This window comes from Rhinoderma darwinii, chromosome 8 (genome assembly GCF_050947455.1).
Source record: "Rhinoderma darwinii isolate aRhiDar2 chromosome 8, aRhiDar2.hap1, whole genome shotgun sequence".
In the NCBI taxonomy this organism is placed as follows: domain Eukaryota; kingdom Metazoa; phylum Chordata; class Amphibia; order Anura; family Rhinodermatidae; genus Rhinoderma; species Rhinoderma darwinii.
Genome location: NC_134694.1, coordinates 6,989,065 through 7,011,058, shown reverse-complemented (window position 1 = coordinate 7,011,058; position 21,994 = coordinate 6,989,065). Strand labels below are relative to the sequence as shown.

General features: G+C 47.2%; 1 protein-coding gene across 9 annotated transcripts in view; it reads left to right on the top strand.

Annotated features, from left to right (window-relative positions):
• Positions 1 to 21,994, top strand: part of WDR31 (WD repeat domain 31) — a 45,672-nt gene that overhangs the window by 12,988 nt on the left and 10,690 nt on the right. For 2 of the 9 annotated variants that reach the window (XM_075834818.1, XM_075834817.1), the window contains exons 2-10: positions 6,656 to 6,770; positions 7,164 to 7,293; positions 7,990 to 8,064; positions 8,158 to 8,302; positions 8,386 to 8,486; positions 8,838 to 8,905; positions 12,878 to 13,019; positions 13,267 to 13,429; positions 13,793 to 16,409. In XM_075834818.1, the coding sequence (XP_075690933.1) occupies positions 6,724 to 6,770; positions 7,164 to 7,293; positions 7,990 to 8,064; positions 8,158 to 8,302; positions 8,386 to 8,486; positions 8,838 to 8,905; positions 12,878 to 13,019; positions 13,267 to 13,429; positions 13,793 to 13,953 (1,032 nt within the window). In that variant the 5' untranslated portion in view covers positions 6,656 to 6,723 and the 3' untranslated portion in view covers positions 13,954 to 16,409. Of the gene's footprint in view, positions 1 to 4,292; positions 4,472 to 5,008; positions 5,740 to 6,216; positions 6,360 to 6,655; positions 6,771 to 7,163; positions 7,294 to 7,989; positions 8,065 to 8,157; positions 8,303 to 8,385; positions 8,487 to 8,837; positions 8,906 to 12,877; positions 13,020 to 13,266; positions 13,430 to 13,792; positions 16,410 to 18,994; positions 19,045 to 21,994 lie in introns of those variants that run through there. The other 7 variants (XM_075834816.1, XM_075834819.1, XM_075834815.1 and 4 more) reach the window with 7 other exon arrangements.

Sequence of the window (21,994 nt, the reverse complement as noted above, 5' to 3'; positions counted from 1 at the left end):
AATGTGAACAGAGTTTTACGATAGATAGATAGATAGATAGATAGATAGATAGATAGATAGATAGATAGATAGATAGATAGATAGATAGATAGATAGATAGATAGATAGATAGATAGATAGATAGTAGATAGATAGATAGATATGAGATAGATAGATAGATAGATAGATAGATAGATAGATAGATAGATAGATAGATAGATAGATAGATAGATAGATAGATAGATAGATAGATAGATAGATAGATAGATAGATAGATAGATAGATAGATATGAGATAGATAGATAGATATGAGATAGATAGATAGATAGATGATAGATAGATAGATAGATAGATAGATAGATAGATAGATAGATAGATAGATAGATAGATAGATAGAGAGAGAGAGAGAGAGAGAGAGAGAGAGAGAGATAGATAGATAGATAGATGATAGATAGATAGATAGATAGATAGGTAGATAGATAGATAGATAGATAGATAGATAGATGATAGATAGATAGATAGATAGATAGATAGATAGATAGATAGATAGATAGATAGATAGATAGATAGATATGAGATAGATAGATAGATAGATATGAGATAGATAGATAGATAGATAGATGATAGATAGATAGATAGATAGATAGATAGATAGATAGATAGATAGATAGATAGATAGATAGATAGATAGATAGATAGATAGATAGATAGATAGATAGATAGATAGATAGATAGATAGATAGATAGAGATAGATAGATATGAGATAGATAGATAGATAGATAGATAGATAGATAGATAGATAGATAGATAGATAGATAGATAGATAGATAGATAGATAGATAGATAGATAGATAGATAGATAGATAGATAGATAGATAGATATGAGATAGATAGATAGATAGATAGATAGATATGAGATAGATAGATAGATAGATAGATAGATAGATAGATAGATAGATAGAGAGAGAGAGAGAGAGAGAGAGAGAGAGAGAGAGAGAGAGAGAGAGATAGATAGATAGATAGATAGATAGATATGAGGTAGATAGATAGATAGATAGATAGATAGATAGATAGATAGATAGATAGATAGATAGATAGATAGATAGATAGATAGATAGATAGATAGATAGATATGAGATAGATAGATAGATAGATAGATGATAGATAGATAGATAGATAGATAGATAGATAGATAGATAGATAGATAGATAGATAGATAGATAGATAGATAGATAGATAGATAGATAGAAATATCTATTTTTATTTTCTATGAATATACTTATATTTTTCTTGGCTGAATATTATAATAAAAGTACATGTATATATATATCTTGTACCTGCTGCATAGTATAATATTACACATTTGCGCTGTGATAAGGGCCAGTGAACGGTTTATGATCTCCCGGTCAGGGTCACACTGGGTGCTGCGGGTGTCACATAAACTTGGACTCTCCTTCAGTTGTCCACGACCTTCTGACGTGACGCGGAGGAATGTGTATATAGAGATAACTGCTGTGTCCTCCGTACTAGGTTACCTATTTATCATCACAGCCTAAGGATTTACTAACATAGGCGGGTTTGCCGTTCAGGACTCTGGGAAAGCTGGGTATTTAATGTAATGACTGATTGCATTGAATCGATGTTCTATGAATGGCTCTGGGTTTTCTGATTGTTTCCTCATAAAATCAAGAACAACACGTCCGACCAGTTCTCCCAGTAAAGAGAAAAGGCCACCAGTATCTCGATTTCACAACCGGCACGGGCAGGTTGGGTAAGATTGGTTATGATGTAGGTTGCCTATGTTTCTGTCACCACCAGGCACCAACATATAAGCCCTGTGTAGTCATGGCCACCCAGCTTTCTCAGGCTCCTGAAATCCTATCTGTTTAGCTATGCGGTGATACATTGTACCACTCCAATATTACTTCATAAATAGTCAAATTTACCATTCAGGTCACTAGGGAAGATGGGTGACAACCGTGTAGGAGTGGTAACAGTGACTATGTTGGTTGTCGCTGGCCTTAGGCAGCAGGAGGTGCCACTAACGGCCTGGCACCCGAGGCTTGTGACTACCACAAATCTTACTGTAATACGCGGCAGGTTTTCCGTTGCGTGTGAACATGGCCTATCACTTTTATAGCAGTGTAAGGCCTCATGCACGCGACCGTAGTCGTGTGCACGGCCCGTGATTGCGGCACGGATGGCCACGAAGTGTCATCTGCCGCCCGCGGACCCCCCGCAAATCATGGACCGTTCACACATTGATTTCAGTGAGCCCGGACCGCAAATGCGGCCCGTATAATGACTTGTCCTATCTTTTTGCAGTCCGTGATCCCGGCCAATGCACGGACCGTGGAAACCATGGTCGTGTGCATGGGCCCATAGAAATGAATGGGTCCGCAATTCAGCCGCGGATTTGCGGGTGAATTGCGGCCGCAAAAACACGTTTGTGTGCATGAGGTCTTAGTAGATTATGTATGGAGCTGTTATTTGGTCACTGTATGGCGGTATTATTTGCGCACTGTATGGCAGCATTGTGTGGCATTACCACTTGCGCTGTACAGTATATTATTTTTGCAGTTTATGGTGGTGGCGCGGTGGCACTGTATAGCATCAACGCAACAACGTATGGCATTGTTATTTGGCACCGTTAGGCCCTGTTCACACTGAGTTTTTTGCAGGCAGAAAAGTCTGTCTGGAATTTTTAGGCAGATTTTGATCTGCCTGCACACCGTTTGCCGCGTTTTTTTGGCCCGTGGGCAAAAACGCCGAAAAAACGCTTTCACTGCCTCCCATTGATGTCAATGGGAGGTCAGAGACGTAAACGCCCGAAGATAGTGCATGTCGCTTCTTTTTCCCGCGAGCCGGTTTTACTGCACGCGGGAATAAAACGCCTCCGCCTCCCATTGAAATCAATGGGAAGCGTTTTCGGAAGTTTTTTGGCGTGTTTTCCGACGCGGTTTCTTCGTCAAAATACCTTAAACATGGCCTTAAAGGGGTTATGTGGGGACCGAAAAGTATTAGCAGTATGTGAGTACACTGGCTAATATACATTCAGGGGGACCGGAATTCTAGTTGCACAGTCTTCCTTCATGACGACATGACTCTTCGTCATGCGACCGGCCCCGCTGTACCATATGTATATGTATTACATAGAGTACACATGAAAGAAGACTGTGCAACTAGACTTCCGGTCCCCCGCCAGCGCTATAAAAATTTATGAAAATCGAATAATCCGGGACCGGAATGTATATTAGCGAGTGTATCACATACTGCAGGGACTACACTAATAATGATTTTTGGTCCCCACATAATCCCTTTAATTTAGATTGATTGAGGTCATTTTAATAGAGATTGTCTAGAACATATTTTGTGAGGTAATCTCATATTTAAATATGGCGCATGACTAGGAAATGTTAGCGATTTTAATGACTACTTAGAGTTATTGACGTCACAATATGGCCGCTCACTTTATATTTTAGTGACTGCTAAACGAGTCACCCTGACATGTTTGTTATCCTTCACCGGTAAATCCGGTTAGACATGTTACACGAGTTATACAGACTGAACCGGTCAGCGTAAGACTCAGGCGCAATGTGCGGGGAGGGTGACTACAAGCAAACATGGATGATCCACCGACGTCACTGTCACGGCCATGATTAGTAATATCTCATGACGACCTGACCTTTATATAACATATGGATATATCATAAATGCCTAAATTAAGAATACCCCTTTAAGTTTAGAAAGGAAATGGTCAAAATGGCGATTTATGGATCTCCTATAAAAAAGGTTGTATGTGACTAAAAAATGTATGTTCCAGAAAGAGCGCTATTTCTTGGGCACTAAATTGCGTTACGATATCGCATGCGCTATTATCCTATGAAATTATAAGACATCGTATGTGAACGTTTAATGTCATGCGTCCGCCATTTTGTAAAGTGTTTTTTTTTGTACGTTATTGCAGAAATCCCTTCGCCAAGTTTCGACAATCTATTTTGCGCAGACATCTTGCGGGACATATGTTGCCATGGAGCCCTGAAATGATTCCTTCATGAATGTGCCCAATCAGATTGCAGCTCTCATTTTCCAGACACCCTTTAAAAAAATGAAAGCCGATACCTGATTGGTTGCTATAGGCAAGTCCTTTGCACTACTTTTGCTAAATCTTCCCCCTCCCTGACTGTAACCATTCCCAGTATAGATCGAGGTTTGAAAATAATCCCCCCCCCCCCCCCCCCGTGGGGTGAGGGAGGAGGGGGACAGGACACTAATTAGGTCAGGTAAATGGTTTACAAGGGTCGCCAGCACAGTAAGAGGCGGAACCAATAAATCGGGTTTAGCGGGGAGGCTTTTCTAGGTTACACTCGGTCCCTGGAAACCGGCGCCGCGTTGCTAAGGAAACAAGGAGATCGCGGCGGGGAGAATAGAAAAGCCCTGGGGGCAACTAGAGGCGCCGTGCAGGGTAACGTGCCCTCCTTTATGGATAGTGTATGTTGTGTACGGCCCTGCATGATATATATACGCGTGTGTACGATTGATGGGCACCTCGGGTCTCAGCAAAACCTTAAAGGGACCATGTACCTCATCTCATTACTGGGGTGCATGGTCCCTTTAAATATTAAGGGGTGCACATGTGTTTTATTAAAGGTAACTCCTTTTTAAAAATGTAGCCGCGAAGGCAATTACGTGATTGCCATGGTTTTTTTTTTCTCACTCACTCCAATGGAGTTGAGCTGTAATACCAGACACAACCCACGGACAGGTGTGGCGCTGTTTATGGAAGACGTCAGCCATGTTTTTCTAATCCTGGACAATCCCTTTAAATTGGCGGGTCTCCAGCCCTCATGTAACGCCGGATGCACACACCACCGAATTAGAACCGCGTACAAGTTCCCACGTTTTCTGTTTTGTTGTGGCGACCGTTTTGCGTAATTTGCTTTTTAACATTTGAGTTCTCTTCTCTGTAAATGATCACTTTGAAATATAATTCCCAACGTAATGTAATCTATTGTTCCCTGTTATCAGCCATTTCAGGCAGTGGAGCGGCTGACTGTAGTGTTCTTCAATGGGATGAGTGACAGGCAGTGCTGAAAGTCTCCCCACGATCGCTATTTTATTCCTCCAGTGCTGAGATCCTGTGTTTATAATGTTGCTGCACTGTTATACGCTGAGCCGGCCCCTGTTATACGCTGAGCCGGCCCCTGTTAGACGCTGAGCCGGCCCCTGTTAGACGCTGAGCCGGCCCCTGTTAGACGCTGAGCCGGCCCCTGTTAGACGCTGAGCCGGCCCCTGTTAGACGCTGAGCCGGCCCCTGTTAGACGCTGAGCCGGCCCCTGTTATACGCTGAGCCGGCCCCTGTTAGACGCTGAGCCGGCCCCTGTTAGACGCTGAGCCGGACCCTGTTAGACGCTGAGCCGGCCCCTGTTAGACGCTGAGCCGGCCCCTGTTAGACGCTGAGCCGGCCCCTGTTAGACGCTGAGCCGACCCTTTAAATCTCCAACCTCGTCCTTATGACAGGGTGTAAATACCTCTGAACCCTGCTGTCCATGTAATGGGCTTCCTGGCGGAGTCACGTCAATTAGACTGACGCCGTTTATCCTAATGAGATTTGCCGTCTCCTATGGCGACATAATGCCAGTCACCAGGACGGGTGAACGAATGCCACAGACTCCCGAACATGAAGATCCCATCTGTAAATACAATAATATCCGGATAGTCTGTAATCTGCTCCAAAGAAGATTGTAATGTGCCCACCGGTAATGAGCCGCTTATCCCCTCCTATCTATCTATCTATCTATCTATCTATCTCATATCTATCTATCTATCTATCTATCTATCTATCTATCTATCTATCTATCTATCTATCTATCTATCTATCTATCTATCTCATATCTATCTCATATCTATCTATCTATCTATCTATCTATCTATCTATCTATCTATCTATCTATCTATCTATCTATCTATCTATCTATCGCATATCTATCTCTCTCGCTCTCTCTCTCTCACATCTATCTCTCTCTTTCCCTCTCTCTCTCTCGTATCTCTCTATTTATCTTTCTCTCTTTTGTTCTGATGGTTGATATGATGTTTGGATAAATGAACCTGTACAATGGTCATACTGGTTATTATAATCGCTCCTCTGATTACGTTTTGTACTTGACTCGCTTTGGTCTGTTATATACTGTGTGTGTGTGTATATATATATATAGTCGGTGTATCTCTTTCGCCAGCTTTGTCACAGAGATTTCCACATAGTCAGGGCAGCATGAAAGGTTTTTGGGTGCTCCCCTGTGTGTCACACTGATGGTCTCCCGCTGATGGTCTCCCGCTGATGGTCTCCCGCTGATGTCATCTTTTCCAGTCTACATTACATGTCAGTAATGTTTTTTTCTCTGTGAATTTCCCCTTTAACTGTGTGATGTGCGAGATTTAAAGGGGTAACATTAGAGTGCGGTGTACAGACCAATTGGGGACAAGACCCTGGAGTCCTCTTCACTATAAGCAGCGCTTCTGGTATATTGAGGGGTTCACATGGCCGACCCCAACATGATATGAATCCAAGCATCATAAGGTCTTATAGAGGTACTGAATAGGGGGAGCATCTGATGAAGTTTGTGTTTCCGGATTATCGGATTCTCATCTGTGCTTTTTCCTCCTGTCGGGCCGCAGTCTAGGATTCCTGATGTGTGGCCCTTTAATACGTCTCCGGCTTATGTCCTCCGCCTCCATCTGGAATAATGGGAAAATTCCAAAGTAAAGTGAAGCGTAACAGCTCCAAGTACAGGTAAGTGTACGACCGGATCCATGTTCAGCCAGACTCGTGGGATCTCCTTCCCCCATACAAGCCAAGGTGCCGGATTTGCCAATGGAAAAATTGTGGGCACCGGTGCTGGCGCCGCTGCTCTGAACTCTCCTGTGCTGCATAGACAGGTTGTCACTCACTCCCCATGTGGAGACGCTTGAGTACAGCCGCATTGCATCATGGTCCTACATATCAAAAGGTATTTAAGGGGCTACTTTTTTTTAGTGTGGACCCCGAGCGCAGATCTTGGCGATCACAGTGGGGTATATTACACACACACACACACACCTAGTGGCGTCTAGCATACGCAGCTCCTCTGCAGACACTATGAGCTAGGACTATTAACCCTCTCTGTGTTTATTCTTCAATGTGCAGGGCCGACAGTCATGCGGAGGAGAGCGCGCCGGTCCAGACCATCCAGCAGTACAGTCGGGCCCACAATGACGCCGTTACGTACATCGCTGCTCTGAAATCCGACCTCTGCGTATCAGGTGGCAAAGACAAGGTAAGCACTGAGCGCGGGACACGGGAGCTGCTCCGCCACCTTGTCATGAACACACAGGGGCTCAGATCTCTGCCCGATTATAAAGACCAGGCAGAGATTATGGAGAGTGGCTTGTTCAGCCTGGAGAGGAACGCTGGGCATAGACATTATGGCGGGTACTGCTAATCCAATTGGGGCCTGGAGGACCGTTCTCAAACAGAGATTGAATTGGATAATTTTATCCGTTGAGATAATTGGCAAAGGTGTCTGTTAGCCGCTTATCTCACTTTTTTTTTTTTTTTTTTTTAATCAACATGGTCATCCAGGGTGGGGACCTTGCAGAAATACAGGAGGGGATGGTGTCCGCTGACTCTCAATGTACAGAATTCCAGACCACTGGGCTGCAGCTGTGTATAAGAGGAGAAAATAAATGGGGGGGGGGGGGGATAGTGATATAAGGACGTGCAGACCAAAAACACCCCAATGGTTCAAAGGGGCAGACCGATGAGAAAAAAGAAAACCCATCACTCCGTGTGTATGAATATACCGGCCACTATAGAGGATCATCACCAACTAACGTCCGTCCCAGGAACCGGACGGGGGGACTAAAACAATCTCGTATTTTGCCTTATACCCGGCCAAAAAGACTCCATCATCTCTGGTCTTGTGGCTGATCAGGGCGGTAAAGATGAATTCTGTGGCTTTTATACCTGGCAGGCTGTCGTCGTGTCTAACTGGAGGACGGGCACCGCCCTGAAGAGATTTGTGGGGCACGACCGAGAGGTGTCTAAGGTAACAAACAGGGGGCGATGATGTGACTATGGGCTGAGAATACCGATGTTTCCCGGTCCAGTAACCTTCGTCTCCTGTCATCACCGTATACAGATCTCCTGCGTCTTTGGATCCAACCGCTTCTTCAGCGCCTCTCGGGATAAGAGCGTGCTCATGTGGGATCTGCACGGTAAAGCCGGCAGCGCTCAGAAGTTCAATGGGCATCAGTTAATCGTCACTGGATTGGCAGTCAGCCCCGGTCTGTATTCCTCCATCTTATTATTAATCATTATTTTTTTTTGCTACATCTTTGAGAATTTTCTTTCTTTCTGTCGCTGGCAGATTGCACCGAGCTGGTGACGGGGTCACGAGACAACACTCTGTGTAAATGGGATGTTGAGTCCGGGCAATCTTCACTTAAAACTGCGGTGTCCAGAAATCTTGTACGTTTACAGTGACAAAGCTGAGGGGTTGTTGCAATGTACTTACAAGTGATCTCCTACCCTAAGGATATAACATGCTAGAAAACCCCTTTAAATTCATTATCATGGAGACCTTGTACTTCTGCATTGGTTGCTACTACCCTGGCGCTGATGAGGAATAAGCTTTGAGCCGCAGCATTCAAGTTGGAGTAATCCGATCTGTTCTTTTCGGCTGTATCTGCGCTATGAGCGGTGCTGGGGGCATATAGAGACTATTTGCATGTCTTCGCCCGCTGTCCGTATATAAAGACGGTAGTGGGTTTACAATGCGTGTTCTGGTTGGGATTCTGATCTGGTCTTTCTGTCCTGTAGGTAACACATCTGTGCTGGGTTCCCGGAGAGTCCTACGTCGTCCAGACCTCTGAGGATAAGACCACCCGGTCAGTAATTCTACTGTTTATTGTATAGAATCCACTTCATTCATTGCCATCGTCCTCTTATGTCACTACACGGGCACAATTGTAGAAGGTTTATTGGGGCAAGTGATGCCGGGTCTTGGGGGGGATCAGTGGCTGCTTGTGCACTATGGAGATTCGGTGCAACAATCATTGGGGGAGGGTCTACCATGCCTCATAAACAGCAGGTTGATGGTGGACCCTCTCCCAAGGATGAATTCTTCCTGTGGGACGTAAGCGGCTCCAGTGTGATGGGCAGCCACTGATCTCCCCCGCTCTAAAGAAGCAACAAGAACATCCAGCCAAGTCCGTAACAGCGCTCTGAAGGGCCAGGTTCACACATGACAAAAATGACCATCAACCAGGGAACTTACATATCACTTGAGGCGTTGCCCCACATCCGTAATCAGTTTGGTCTCCCTTGTTGGTTATAGCCATGTACCCCAATTCACCTGTAGTAGTAAAATAGGTGTCCTCCGCACTCGCCTCCGCTTTCCCAGTAGTCACCGCAGACCCTGCACTATGCCAGTAGTCACCGCAGACCCTGCACTATCCCAGTAGTCACCGCAGACCCTGCACTATCCCAGTAGTCACCGCAGACCCTGCACTATCCCAGTAGTCACCGCAGACCCTGCACTATCCCAGTAGTCACCGCCGACCCTGCACTATCCCAGTAGTCACCGCAGACCCCTGCACTATCCCAGTAGTCACCGCAGACCCCTGCACTATCCCAGTAGTCACCGCAGACCCCTGCACTATCCCAGTAGTCACCGCAGACCCCTGCACTTTCCCAGTAGTCACCGCAGACCCTGCACTATCCCAGTAGTCAACGCAGACCCCTGCACTATCCCAGTAGTCACCGCAGACCCCTGCACTATCCCAGTAGTCACCGCAGACCCCTGCACTATCCCAGTAGTCACCGCAGACCCCTGCACTATCCCAGTAGTCACCGCAGACCCCTGCACTTTCCCAGTAGTCACCGCAGACCCCTGCACTATCCCAGTAGTCACCGCAGACCCCTGCACTATCCCAGTAGTCACCGCAGACCCCTGCACTATCCCAGTAGTCACCGCAGACCCCTGCACTATCCCAGTAGTCACCGCAGACCCCTGCACTATCCCAGTAGTCACCGCAGACCCCTGCACTATCCCAGTAGTCACCGCAGACCCCTGCACTATCCCAGTAGTCACCGCAGACCCCTGCACTATCCCAGTAGTCACCGCAGACCCCTGCACTATCCCAGTAGTCACCGCAGACCCCTGCACTATCCCAGTAGTCACCGCAGACCCCTGCACTATCCCAGTAGTCACCGCAGACCCCTGCACTATCCCAGTAGTCACCGCAGACCCCTGCACTATCCCAGTAGTCACCGCAGACCCCTGCACTATCCCAGTAGTCACCGCAGACCCCTGCACTATCCCAGTAGTCACCGCAGACCCCTGCACTATCCCAGTAGTCACCGCAGACCCCTGCACTATCCCAGTAGTCACCGCAGACCCCTGCACTATCCCAGTAGTCACCGCAGACCCCTGCACTATCCCAGTAGTCACCGCAGACCCCTGCACTATCCCAGTAGTCACCGCAGACCCCTGCACTATCCCAGTAGTCACCGCAGACCCCTGCACTATCCCAGTAGTCACCGCAGACCCCTGCACTATCCCAGTAGTCACCGCAGACCCCTGCACTATCCCAGTAGTCACCGCAGACCCCTGCACTATCCCAGTAGTCACCGCAGACCCCTGCACTATCCCAGTAGTCACCGCAGACCCCTGCACTATCCCAGTAGTCACCGCAGACCCCTGCACTATCCCAGTAGTCACCGCAGACCCCTGCACTTTCCCAGTAGTCACCGCAGACCCCTGCACTATCCCAGTAGTCACCGCAGACCCCTGCACTTTCCCAGTAGTCACCGCAGACCCCTGCACTTTCCCAGTAGTCACCGCAGACCCCTGCACTATCCCAGTAGTCACCGCAGACCCCTGCACTATCCCAGTAGTCACCGCAGACCCCTGCACTATCCCAGTAGTCACCGCAGACCCCTGCACTATCCCAGTAGTCACCGCAGACCCCTGCACTATCCCAGTAGTCACCGCAGACCCCTGCACTATCCCAGTAGTCACCGCAGACCCCTGCACTATCCCAGTAGTCACCGCAGACCCCTGCACTATCCCAGTAGTCACCGCAGACCCCTGCACTATCCCAGTAGTCACCGCAGACCCCTGCACTATCCCAGTAGTCACCGCAGACCCCTGCACTATGCCAGTAGTCACCGCAGACCCCTGCACTATGCCAGTAGTCACCGCAGACCCCTGCACTATGCCAGTAGTCACCGCAGACCCCTGCACTATGCCAGTAGTCACCGCAGACCCCTGCACTATGCCAGTAGTCACCGCAGACCCCTGCACTATCCCAGTAGTCACCGCAGACCCCTGCACTATCCCAGTAGTCACCGCAGACCCCTGCACTATCCCAGTAGTCACCGCAGACCCCTGCACTATCCCAGTAGTCACCGCAGACCCCTGCACTATCCCAGTAGTCACCGCAGACCCCTGCACTATCCCAGTAGTCACCGCAGACCCCTGCACTATCCCAGTAGTCACCGCAGACCCCTGCACTATCCCAGTAGTCACCGCAGACCCCTGCACTATCCCAGTAGTCACCGCAGACCCCTGCACTATCCCAGTAGTCACCGCAGACCCCTGCACTATCCCAGTAGTCACCGCAGACCCCTGCACTATCCCAGTAGTCACCGCAGACCCCTGCACTATCCCAGTAGTCACCGCAGACCCCTGCACTATCCCAGTAGTCACCGCAGACCCCTGCACTATCCCAGTAGTCACCGCAGACCCCTGCACTATCCCAGTAGTCACCGCAGACCCCTGCACTATCCCAGTAGTCACCGCAGACCCCTGCACTATCCCAGTAGTCACCGCAGACCCCTGCACTATCCCAGTAGTCACCGCAGACCCCCTTTATTGTCACCGTAGTCACCGCAGGCCCCCTTTATTGTCACCGCAGACACCGCAGGCCCCCTTTATTGTCACCGCAGACACCCAGGCCCCCTTTATTGTCACCGCACACACAGCAGCCCCCCTTTATTGTCATCGCAGACACAGCAGCCCCCCTTTATTGTCATCGCAGACACAGCAGCCCCCCTTTATTGTCACCGCAGACACAGCAGCCCCCCTTTATTGTCACCGCAGACACAGCAGCCCCCCTTTATTGTCATCGCAGACACAGCAGCCCCCCTTTATTGTCATCGCAGACACAGCAGCCCCCCTTTATTGTCATCGCAGACACAGCAGCCCCCCTTTATTGTCACCGCAGACACCGCAGCCCCCCTTTATTGTCACCGCAGTCACCGCAGCTCCCCTTTATTGTCACCGCAGCCCCCCTTTATTGTCACCGCAGACACCGCAGTCCCCCTTTATTGTCACCGCAGCCCCCCTTTATTGTCACCGCAGACACCGCAGTCCCCCTTTATTGTCACCGCAGCCCCCCTTTATTGTCACCGCAGACACCGCAGCCCCCCTTTATTGTCATTGCAGGATTCCCTCCTACAACCCAACCTTTCCATCACAGTTCCCGACCTCTTCCCGATGCTCCAGCAATGCGCCCTCTGCTGGCAGGAAGCTATTGTTATATGACCGTCGCTGTGTCTTCTCTCGTTTTTCAGCTGACGGTTATCATGTCTTTGGCCGTACAGTTCAGGCGCTTCATTGATTCCAGGATAGAATTGAGATTTGTAATATGAGCTTTGTCTATAATCTCTACTCCGTACCAATGTATATAATGTATTAAAAAGTCATATAAAGAACCAACAGAAATGGGGAGACAAATTCCTAAAAGGGCAATCGCACCCAAGACATCAGTATCCCATGAAAGGAAGGAGATGTAAGAGCAGTAACCAACATTCTTCACTGATAGGATCAATTATCCGAAATTCTTGTTTTTTAGTGTCTGGGACACCCGTGACCTGCAGGTGGCGCACACGTTCCCTCTGAAGCAGTACATACAAATGCACTGTGATGTCAGTGAAGACGGCAGGTACTGCGTGACCAGCAGCAATGGCTTCGGAGGACAGGGCTGTGAGGCCACGGTGAGACATTTATACCACGGGGCTTCACCTTGTGTAGTATTTAATTTTTCATGCAGCTTATAATAGTGCGGCAGCGTTATAAGACTGGCGATATCCGTCGTCACCTATGGATGAAAGGGTCTCAGCCCTGAATATATACAGGTAATATCTGGACATCCTGTCCGATATCCCATTCAAGAGCATTATAGTCTGTCTGTAGTGATATAGCCCAGACTTTAGCTTTAATCTCCCCCTTATGTCTTCTCAGTTGTGGGACCTCCGACAGACAAAAGACATCGTGTGTGAATACAAGGGGCATCTACAAAGCACCGCGTCCTGCGTTTTCCTTCCGAAGGGTATGTCAGACACCCCACTGGTCGCCACCACGTCACATGACTGCACTGTAAAGGTTTGGGAGCGAGATACGGCTGGTATGTCATCAGTTTTTTTTTTTGTTTTTTTTTATACCTTATTCTTCTTGATACCTTAGTGTAGAAGTAGATATTTTTGTATTTCGCTCTGCCGCATTGTATTGTGGGAAACGTAGAGTATGCGTGGTGAAGACTACGCACCGAAGCAGATATTCTCAGGGTGGCTAGGAGATGGAAGGCCGTGCAGTCTGAGAGCTAACAGGAAGAACAGCAGAATTTTGAATGCAGCTTTGGCTGTGATTGGAGTAGAAGACCTAATGTATTTAAAGGCACTCAACATCATGTGTAGATTTTACTCTTTACTCACTCACCTATTACAACTTTATGGTTCCTACTTTGCTTTTCTCTCTCTCTCTCCATAAGCGTGTCTGACGAGCCTGTTCTTGGACGGCTCCGGGCCTCTTTCGTCTTTGGCGGTTTGCGATCACACGTCCATCCTGTGTGCCAGCTTCAGCTCAGGAATTCAGTCACTGCACATAGACTGCAGCAGGGGAGCTTCACTACAACAGGTGGCAAAGTTCTAACTATGGCGCTGCTATACGTTCCGCCAAGCCCGCCACCCAATGTCACGAAAACCAAGCACTGCAGCCAGGATATTCACATTGTGCATGGGATGACGGGGCGGCGGATACCTGTCGATAAGGGGATACAGTACTGTAGAATGCCCGCTGCATGGCACATTAACCAATACCTTAATAGATGCTGCCAGCGCTTCTACAGACTGACCGGTGACAATGGCGTCACACAAGACTGGCGCACGGGGTCCTGGGTTCCATTCTGACCAGTGGCTACATCTGCATGGAGATTGTATGTACTCCCATCCTCCGTGTCCACCCTGAGCCGCCGCGTCCGTACTATTGTGTCCGCCCTGAGCCACCGTGTCCGTACTATTGTGTCCGCCCTGAGCCGCCGTGTCCGTACTATTGTGTCCGCCCTGAGCCGCCGTGTCCGTACTATTGTGTCCGCCCTGAGCCGCCGTGTCCGTACTATTGTGTCCGCCCTGAGCCGCCGTGTCCGTACTATTGCGACATGTTTCACTGCCTGTCCGCACACGTTCACGCTCGCACTTGAAGCTTTTTCCGTTAGTCGCCGAGCACTTGATAGATTCACTGTCGTTATTCGCTATTGACCATGATTTTTTTGTAGAATGTTTTTGTATTTATGTCATAGTCGTCCTGTTATTTGTGGATTATTATGTGATAATGAAGCGGACACTGAGGCGGCCATTGTGGACAACCAACCGGGTGGTTCAGTATCAACCAAACTTCTCACTGAGGTAGACGGCACATGACAAACCCTCGAAGACGTCCGACTCCTGGGTAATGATAATAGCCCCTTATATGAACTGTGATGGATGCCACATGGGCAACCGAGAAACGGGATCAAAGTAGCCAACCGAGAGTGACTGGTTTAAGGTAGCCATTGATATTAAACAACATCAGTCCTACCATGGCTCAGCTGGCTGTGTTGAATCTATAGAGCTGGGGAGATCAGTGGCTGCCCGTCACCTTTGGAGCCGCTTATGTCCCACAGGAAGAATCCATCCTTAGGGAACGGTCCCATATTAATCTACTGTTTATGAGGTACGGTAGACCCTCCCCCATAATGGATTTTTCCTCTCCTAATCTATTGTTCTGCCAGATCTCCAGAGTCCACAGGCAGCCACTGATCTCCCCTGGATCCATCAACAGCAATCAATAACCAATGGGCAGCTTTATATTTAACAAACTATTTAAAAAAAAATGTGAAATGTAATATTGTACTCATTTGCAGCTGAAGACGAGCGGATTGGACCCGTCCACATTGTGACCTGGATTTATGTGCTTGTATGTGGACAATATTTAGGGTGCAGCTCTACAACAGTGCCAGGAAGAGCAGCCGGAGGGTAGCTTATTTCCTCTCTAGTCCATGACAATTCACTGAAATCAATCAACGGAATTATCTTGGATGCAAAAATGTTTCTCTGTTTTCCTTAGGCCTCATGCACACGACCGTAAAAAAACTCCGTAATTGTGGACCCACCCGGTTCTATTGATTGGCCGCGGACAACTTTCCGTATCGCTACGGAAGGGTGTCTGTGCCGGGAAATATGGAGCATGTCCTACTTTGTATGGGAGCACGGCATGAAAATGTGGCCCGCAGGTGTCAGTGGCCGGCAGTGCCCGCAATCGCGGGCCATGATTACGGGTACGGCCGTGTGCATGAGGCCTTCTGTAAAAAAATGTGAATCCAGTGACATTCCTATAATCCGGCACCTGAAATTCCAATAGTCCAGCACAAAACCACAAGTTCTGAAGCAAAGATAACCAAGACTGACAAAAAAGTGACGGGTTCATTTTATATTGTTTTAGAAGATTAGAGGATATCATGTTTACATTTTCTATTGTACTTTAGGCCTCTGTGTACTGTCTGTAAGCACTTAAAGGGCTTCTCCACTTTGGACAACCCCTACTTGTTAGAAGGGTTCCTTGACCATAATCTCCTGATCACAAAGTCTCGCCCAGCGATCAGCTGTGATCTGTAGGGAAACCTGGCAGTAAGTGTTCGGTTTCCCTGCAGCGCCACCACAGGAGAAATGAAGCATTACACCGTGTCCATTCATATCAATGTGTTGTCTGTATAATGCAGGACAGGGCAGGTCCTCCAGAGAGAGAGAGACGCTCTTTATTCTCCACTCTGTCCAAGAGATGAGGATCCTGAGCAGAGGACCCCCCCTCTATTTACTCCGAATTCCCTAATAGAGTTTGACAGTGGGTTTTATAAACTGGACGACCCCTTTAAAAGGAATGTCGCTAGAATTTTTTTTTTCCAGTTAAACAGTTAGTATTTAAGTGAATAAACATTTTTTTAATTTTTTTAATTTTTTCACAAGTCCGGAAATATTATAAATGTATGTATAGAAATGACTGTATTACGTTGTTACACTTTGTATACATGTTACGTAGTTAAATACTGATTAAAATCGATGATTTGTGACTTACACGTTGATTATTTTGTGCAAAGAAGATGACATGTAAGATCTCCTAAACTACTCCACTGTAACGGATCAGGGACAGACCGCTGAGATCCGCATGGCTGCTCATTTGGTGAGACATCCGTGCAGAGGTTACAAGCCCCTCTAGGAGAAAATGGTTAATATGTCTGATGGGTTCAGTGGCTTCATGTATGAAGTCCTTATGGGCATTTAAAGGGCTTGTCCAGGATTAGAAAAACATTCCGTCTTCCAGAAACAGCGCCACACCTGTCCATGGGTTGTGTCTGGTATTGCATCTCCGCTGCATTGAAATGGAGGCTGAGCTGCAATACCACACACAGCCTGTGAACAGGTGTGGCGCTGTTTTTGGAAAAAATCAGCCATGTTTTCCTAATCTACAACCCCTAATCAATACCAGCAACATGGATGCCCAATAACTGTTTCACACCAATCTGGGATTCTGTCTGGGACATCTGTAAAGGGCCTTTTACATCAGCTGATAAGCGGCCGTTGCAGCGAGCGCCGATCAATGAGACCTCGATGTTCGGCGCTTGTTTGCTCCTGACACAAGGAGCTATGGATGGGGACGAGCAGTCGTTACTCAGATCGCTCGTCCCCATACATTATTATCATGTCGGCAGCGCGTCTCCCGGTTCACACACCAAGATGTGCTGCCGGCAACCAGAATATTTCACTTTTTTAAAACGATACGACCAGCGGATGATCCAGTGTTTGCTCGTTCATCCGCTGATCCGGAACGTGCGCTCTATGAACATCGTCTCCCCGATAATCGTCCAGTGTAAAACCCCCCTTAAGACGCCAGTGATGAGGAGGAGGGAGAATTGTAGGATGATGTAGGGATCCCTCAGTCTATGTTTTTTATTAGATCCCATGATGCATCATTTCTAAATACTGGAGTATGACTGTGTGCGACTGACCTCTGGAGCCTTTAGTTATTTATTTGTGTTTCAACTTCTCTGCTTGCTGTTAGTGAATGGAAAACATCCATTGTGTACATCTTGATGCTGAAAACCTCTATTGCCTGCTCACACATCTGGGCTTGTCACGTTGTAGTAAGAGATATATCAATCTGGAAGGAAGAGAAACTGGGTCAAGATGAATAAATAAGAATGATTATACTCAATGACAGCAAGCAGAGATCTGTATAATTAAGTATAGTAAAGGTTAAATGCGTTTGACCCACCAGAGCAGCACCTATACGTGTACCCTGCGAAGACACGTGGACGTCTTGCTCCGCCCCCCCCCCCCCCGCTTTTAGAGCAGATGTGCAGCAAGGAGCAAAAAAAATTCTGCAGTCTTCCAATACACTTTATGTATGAATTCCTCACCATTTTCCAGATCTCTGCTTACTGTCAGTGAATGTGAACATTACTGTTTACATCCAGAGGCTGAAAACTCATCCTGACCTGGTTCAGGTGCACGGCGTAAAGAGAGAGGACGCTCTGGTGGTCCTCTGATGTTTACATGCAAGGAGCATGTGACTGCTGCAGCCAATCAGAGGGCTCAGCGGTCATGTGTTGTATTCCAAGCATAAACGCTCAATGATGGGCGCCATGATTCCAGGAATACAACATGTCACTTCTGATTGGCTGATGTGGTCACACGCTGCCCGAATGTAAACAAACACCAGGGAGACCACCGGCGCATCCGCGCTGGACCGTCGGGCGAAAGAAGAATAGGTGAGTACTAATTGTTTTTTAAAGTTCGGACGTTTGTAAAAAAATTAACAATTTGGATGACCCCTTTTAAATCTTAATCACTGTATAATTAAAAGTTTCTGAAAGACAATTCCTCACCAACTTCAAGATCTATGTTGGCTGTCAGTGAATAAGAACACTTGTTTACATTCAGAGGCAGCAAACCTGTAACCAATCCTGCTGAGAAGTAGATACAATTGTATCCAGTCTAGACAATGCTCTGTGAGCTAAACAGCCTGGACTGCACTGATACATTGTAGCAAACTACCAGAGAGATCTTTGCAGCTGCGGATGTATTTAGCTCACAGAGCATTGTCTAGCCTGGTACACTTGTATTACTTCTCAACAGGACTAGATCTGTACAGGTCTGCAGACTCTGGATGTAAACTAGTGTTGTCATTCACTGACTGCAAACAGAGATATTGAAGTTGGAAGGGAATTGAAACACAAAGTCTATTAGAAAGTTGCAGAACTTCTCATTTTACATTGATTAATCTTTGTAGCATCGACTCTGAGATTATTTCTTCAGTAATCTGATGGATGATGTGATGAGCGACACCGTAATAACTTCTATTCTATGACACCCTCCCCCCTCCAATATTCATACAGATTCCATTAAACCCAATGTATATCTGTAGTGCAGGACTGATTGTGTAATCTGCTGCCCCTCCACCAGGGGGCGACCTTGTTATTGCGGACTGGAATGACCGTAGATGTATTATTATAACATTTGTGTTCTTGCTATTACAATAAATATAGATCTATAGTCTCTAATTATTTGGGGGTGGGGGATTAACCATTTATGTACCTCTTGATAACCCGTAGGAATCTTGATCGCTTGTTTGATTTTAATGCCTCTGCCTTTGTTTTTAGCTCTAGTTTTGTGCGTGGCGATGGTACCGGAGTAGACGAGAAGCGAGGCGGTAAGTGAGGCTTATTCAATGTCCATGGTGCTATATGGGGACATATAGACTTCTAGGGATCGTTCCTCTATGTTTTGTATGTTTATAGTGTAAGGGTGAGGGATATTCACAGTTGCCATTGTTTGACTTCTCTTTAGTGAGACTGATTGTAATCTCACAGTAGGAGGATAAATTTGTCGGCATAAAGGTTGTGGACAGTATTGGGTTTTGATCTCCAGGGTTTTATGAGGTTCTGCAGCAGCTAAGTTGTGTATTATGAGGTTCTGCAGGAGCTAAGGTGTGTATTATGAGGTTCTGCAGGAGCTAGGGTGTGTATTATGAGGTTCTGCAGCAGCTAGGGTGTGTATTATGAGGTTCTGCAGCAGTTTGGGTGTGTATTATGAGGTTCTGCTGAACTCGGGTGTGTATTATGAGGTTCTGCAGGAGCTAGGGTGTGTATTATGAGGTTCTGCAGGAGCTAGGGTGTGTATTATGAGGTTCTGCAGGAGCTAAGGTGTGTACTATGAGGTTCTGCAGGAGCTAGGGTGTGTATTATGAGGTTCTGCAGCAGCTAAGGCGTGTATTATGAGGTTCTGCAGCAGCTAAGTTGTGTATTATGAGGTTCTGCAGGAGCTAAGGTGTGTATTATGAGGTTCTGCAGGAGCTAGGGTGTGTATTATGAGGTTCTGCAGCAGCTAGGGTGTGTATTATGAGGTTCTGCAGCAGCTAAGTTGTGTATTATGAGGTTCTGCAGGAGCTAAGGTGTGTATTATGAGGTTCTGCAGGAGCTAGGGTGTGTATTATGAGGTTCTGCAGCAGCTAAGGTGTGTATTATGAGGTTCTGCAGGAGCTAGGGTGTGTATTATGAGGTTCTGCAGCAGCTAGGGTGTGTATTATGAGGTTCTGCAGGAGCTAAGGTGTGTATTATGAGGTTCTGCAGGAGCTAGGGTGTGTATTATGAGGTTCTGCAGGAGCTAAGGTGTGTATTATGAGGTTCTGCAGGAGCTAGGGTGTGTATTATGAGGTTCTGCAGGAGCTAAGGTGTGTACTATGAGGTTCTGCAGGAGCTAGGGTGTGTATTATGAGGTTCTGCAGCAGCTAGGGTGTGTATTATGAGGTTTTGCAGCAGCTAAGGTGTGTATTATGAGGTTCTGCAGCAGCTAAGGTGTGTATTATGAGGTTCTGCAGGAGCTAGGGTGTGTATTATGAGGTTCTGCAGCAGCTAGGGTGTGTATTATGAGGTTCTGCAGCAGCTAAGGTGTGTATTATGAGGTTCTGCAGGAGCCAGGGTGTGTATTATGAGGTTTTGCAGCAGCTAAGGTGTGTATTATGAGGTTCTGCAGCAGCTAGGGTGTGTATTATGAGGTTCTGCAGGAGCTAGGGTGTGTATTATGAGGTTCTGCAGGAGCTAGGGTGTGTATTATGATGTTCTGCAGGAGCTAGGGTGTGTATTATGAGGTTCTGCAGGAGCTAAGGTGTGTATTATGAGGTTCTGCAGGAGCTAGGGTGTGTATTATGAGGTTCTGCAGGAGCTAAGGTGTGTACTATGAGGTTCTGCAGGAGCTAGGGTGTGTATTATGAGGTTCTGCAGCAGCTAAGGTGTGTATTATGAGGTTCTGCAGCAGCTAAGGTGTGTATTATGAGGTTCTGCAGGAGCCAGGGTGTGTATTATGAGGTTTTGCAGCAGCTAAGGTGTGTATTATGAGGTTCTGCAGCAGTTTGGGTGTGTATTATGAGGTTCTGCAGAACCCGGGGTGTGTATTAGGAGGATCTGCAGCAGTTTGGGTGTGTATTATGAGGTTCTGCAGCAGTTTGGGTGTGTATTATGAGGTTCTGCAGAACCCGGGGTGTGTATTAGGAGGATCTGCAGCAGTTTGGGTGTGTATTATGAGGTTCTGCAGCAGTTTGGGTGTGTATTATGAGGTTCTGCAGCAGTTTGGGTGTGTATTATGAGGTTCTGCAGATCCCGGGTGTGTATTAGGAGGTTCTGCAGCAGTTTGGGTGTGTATTATGAGGTTCTGCAGAACCCGGGTGTGTATTAGGAGGTTCTGCAGCAGTTTGGGTGTGTATTATGAGGTTCTGCTGAACTCGGGTGTGTATTATGAGGTTCTGCAGGAGCTAGGGTGTGTATTATGAGGTTCTGCAGGAGCTAGGGTGTGTATTATGAGGTTCTGCAGGAGCTAGGGTGTGTATTATGAGGTTCTGCAGGAGCTAGGGTGTGTATTATGAGGTTCTGCAGGAGCTAAGGTGTGTATTATGAGGTTCTGCAGGAGCTAGGGTGTGTATTATGAGGTTCTGCAGGAGCTAAGGTGTGTACTATGAGGTTCTGCAGGAGCTAGGGTGTGTATTATGAGGTTCTGCAGCAGCTAAGGTGTGTATTATGAGGTTCTGCAGCAGCTAAGGTGTGTATTATGAGGTTCTGCAGGAGCCAGGGTGTGTATTATGAGGTTTTGCAGCAGCTAAGGTGTGTATTATGAGGTTCTGCAGCAGTTTGGGTGTGTATTATGAGGTTCTACAGAACCCGGGGTGTGTATTAGGAGGTTCTGCAGCAGTTTGGGTGTGTATTATGAGGTTCTGCAGAACCAGGGGTGTGTATTAGGAGGATCTGCAGCAGTTTGGGTGTGTATTATGAGGTTCTGCAGCAGTTTGGGTGTGTATTATGAGGTTCTGCAGAACCCGGGGTGTGTATTAGGAGGATCTGCAGCAGTTTGGGTGTGTATTATGAGGTTCTGCAGCAGTTTGGGTGTGTATTATGAGGTTCTGCAGCAGTTTGGGTGTGTATTATGAGGTTCTGCAGATCCCGGGTGTGTATTAGGAGGTTCTGCAGCAGTTTGGGTGTGTATTATGAGGTTCTGCAGAACCCGGGTGTGTATTAGGAGGTTCTGCAGCAGTTTGGGTGTGTATTATGAGGTTCTGCTGAACTCGGGTGTGTATTATGAGGTTCTGCAGGAGCTAGGGTGTGTATTATGAG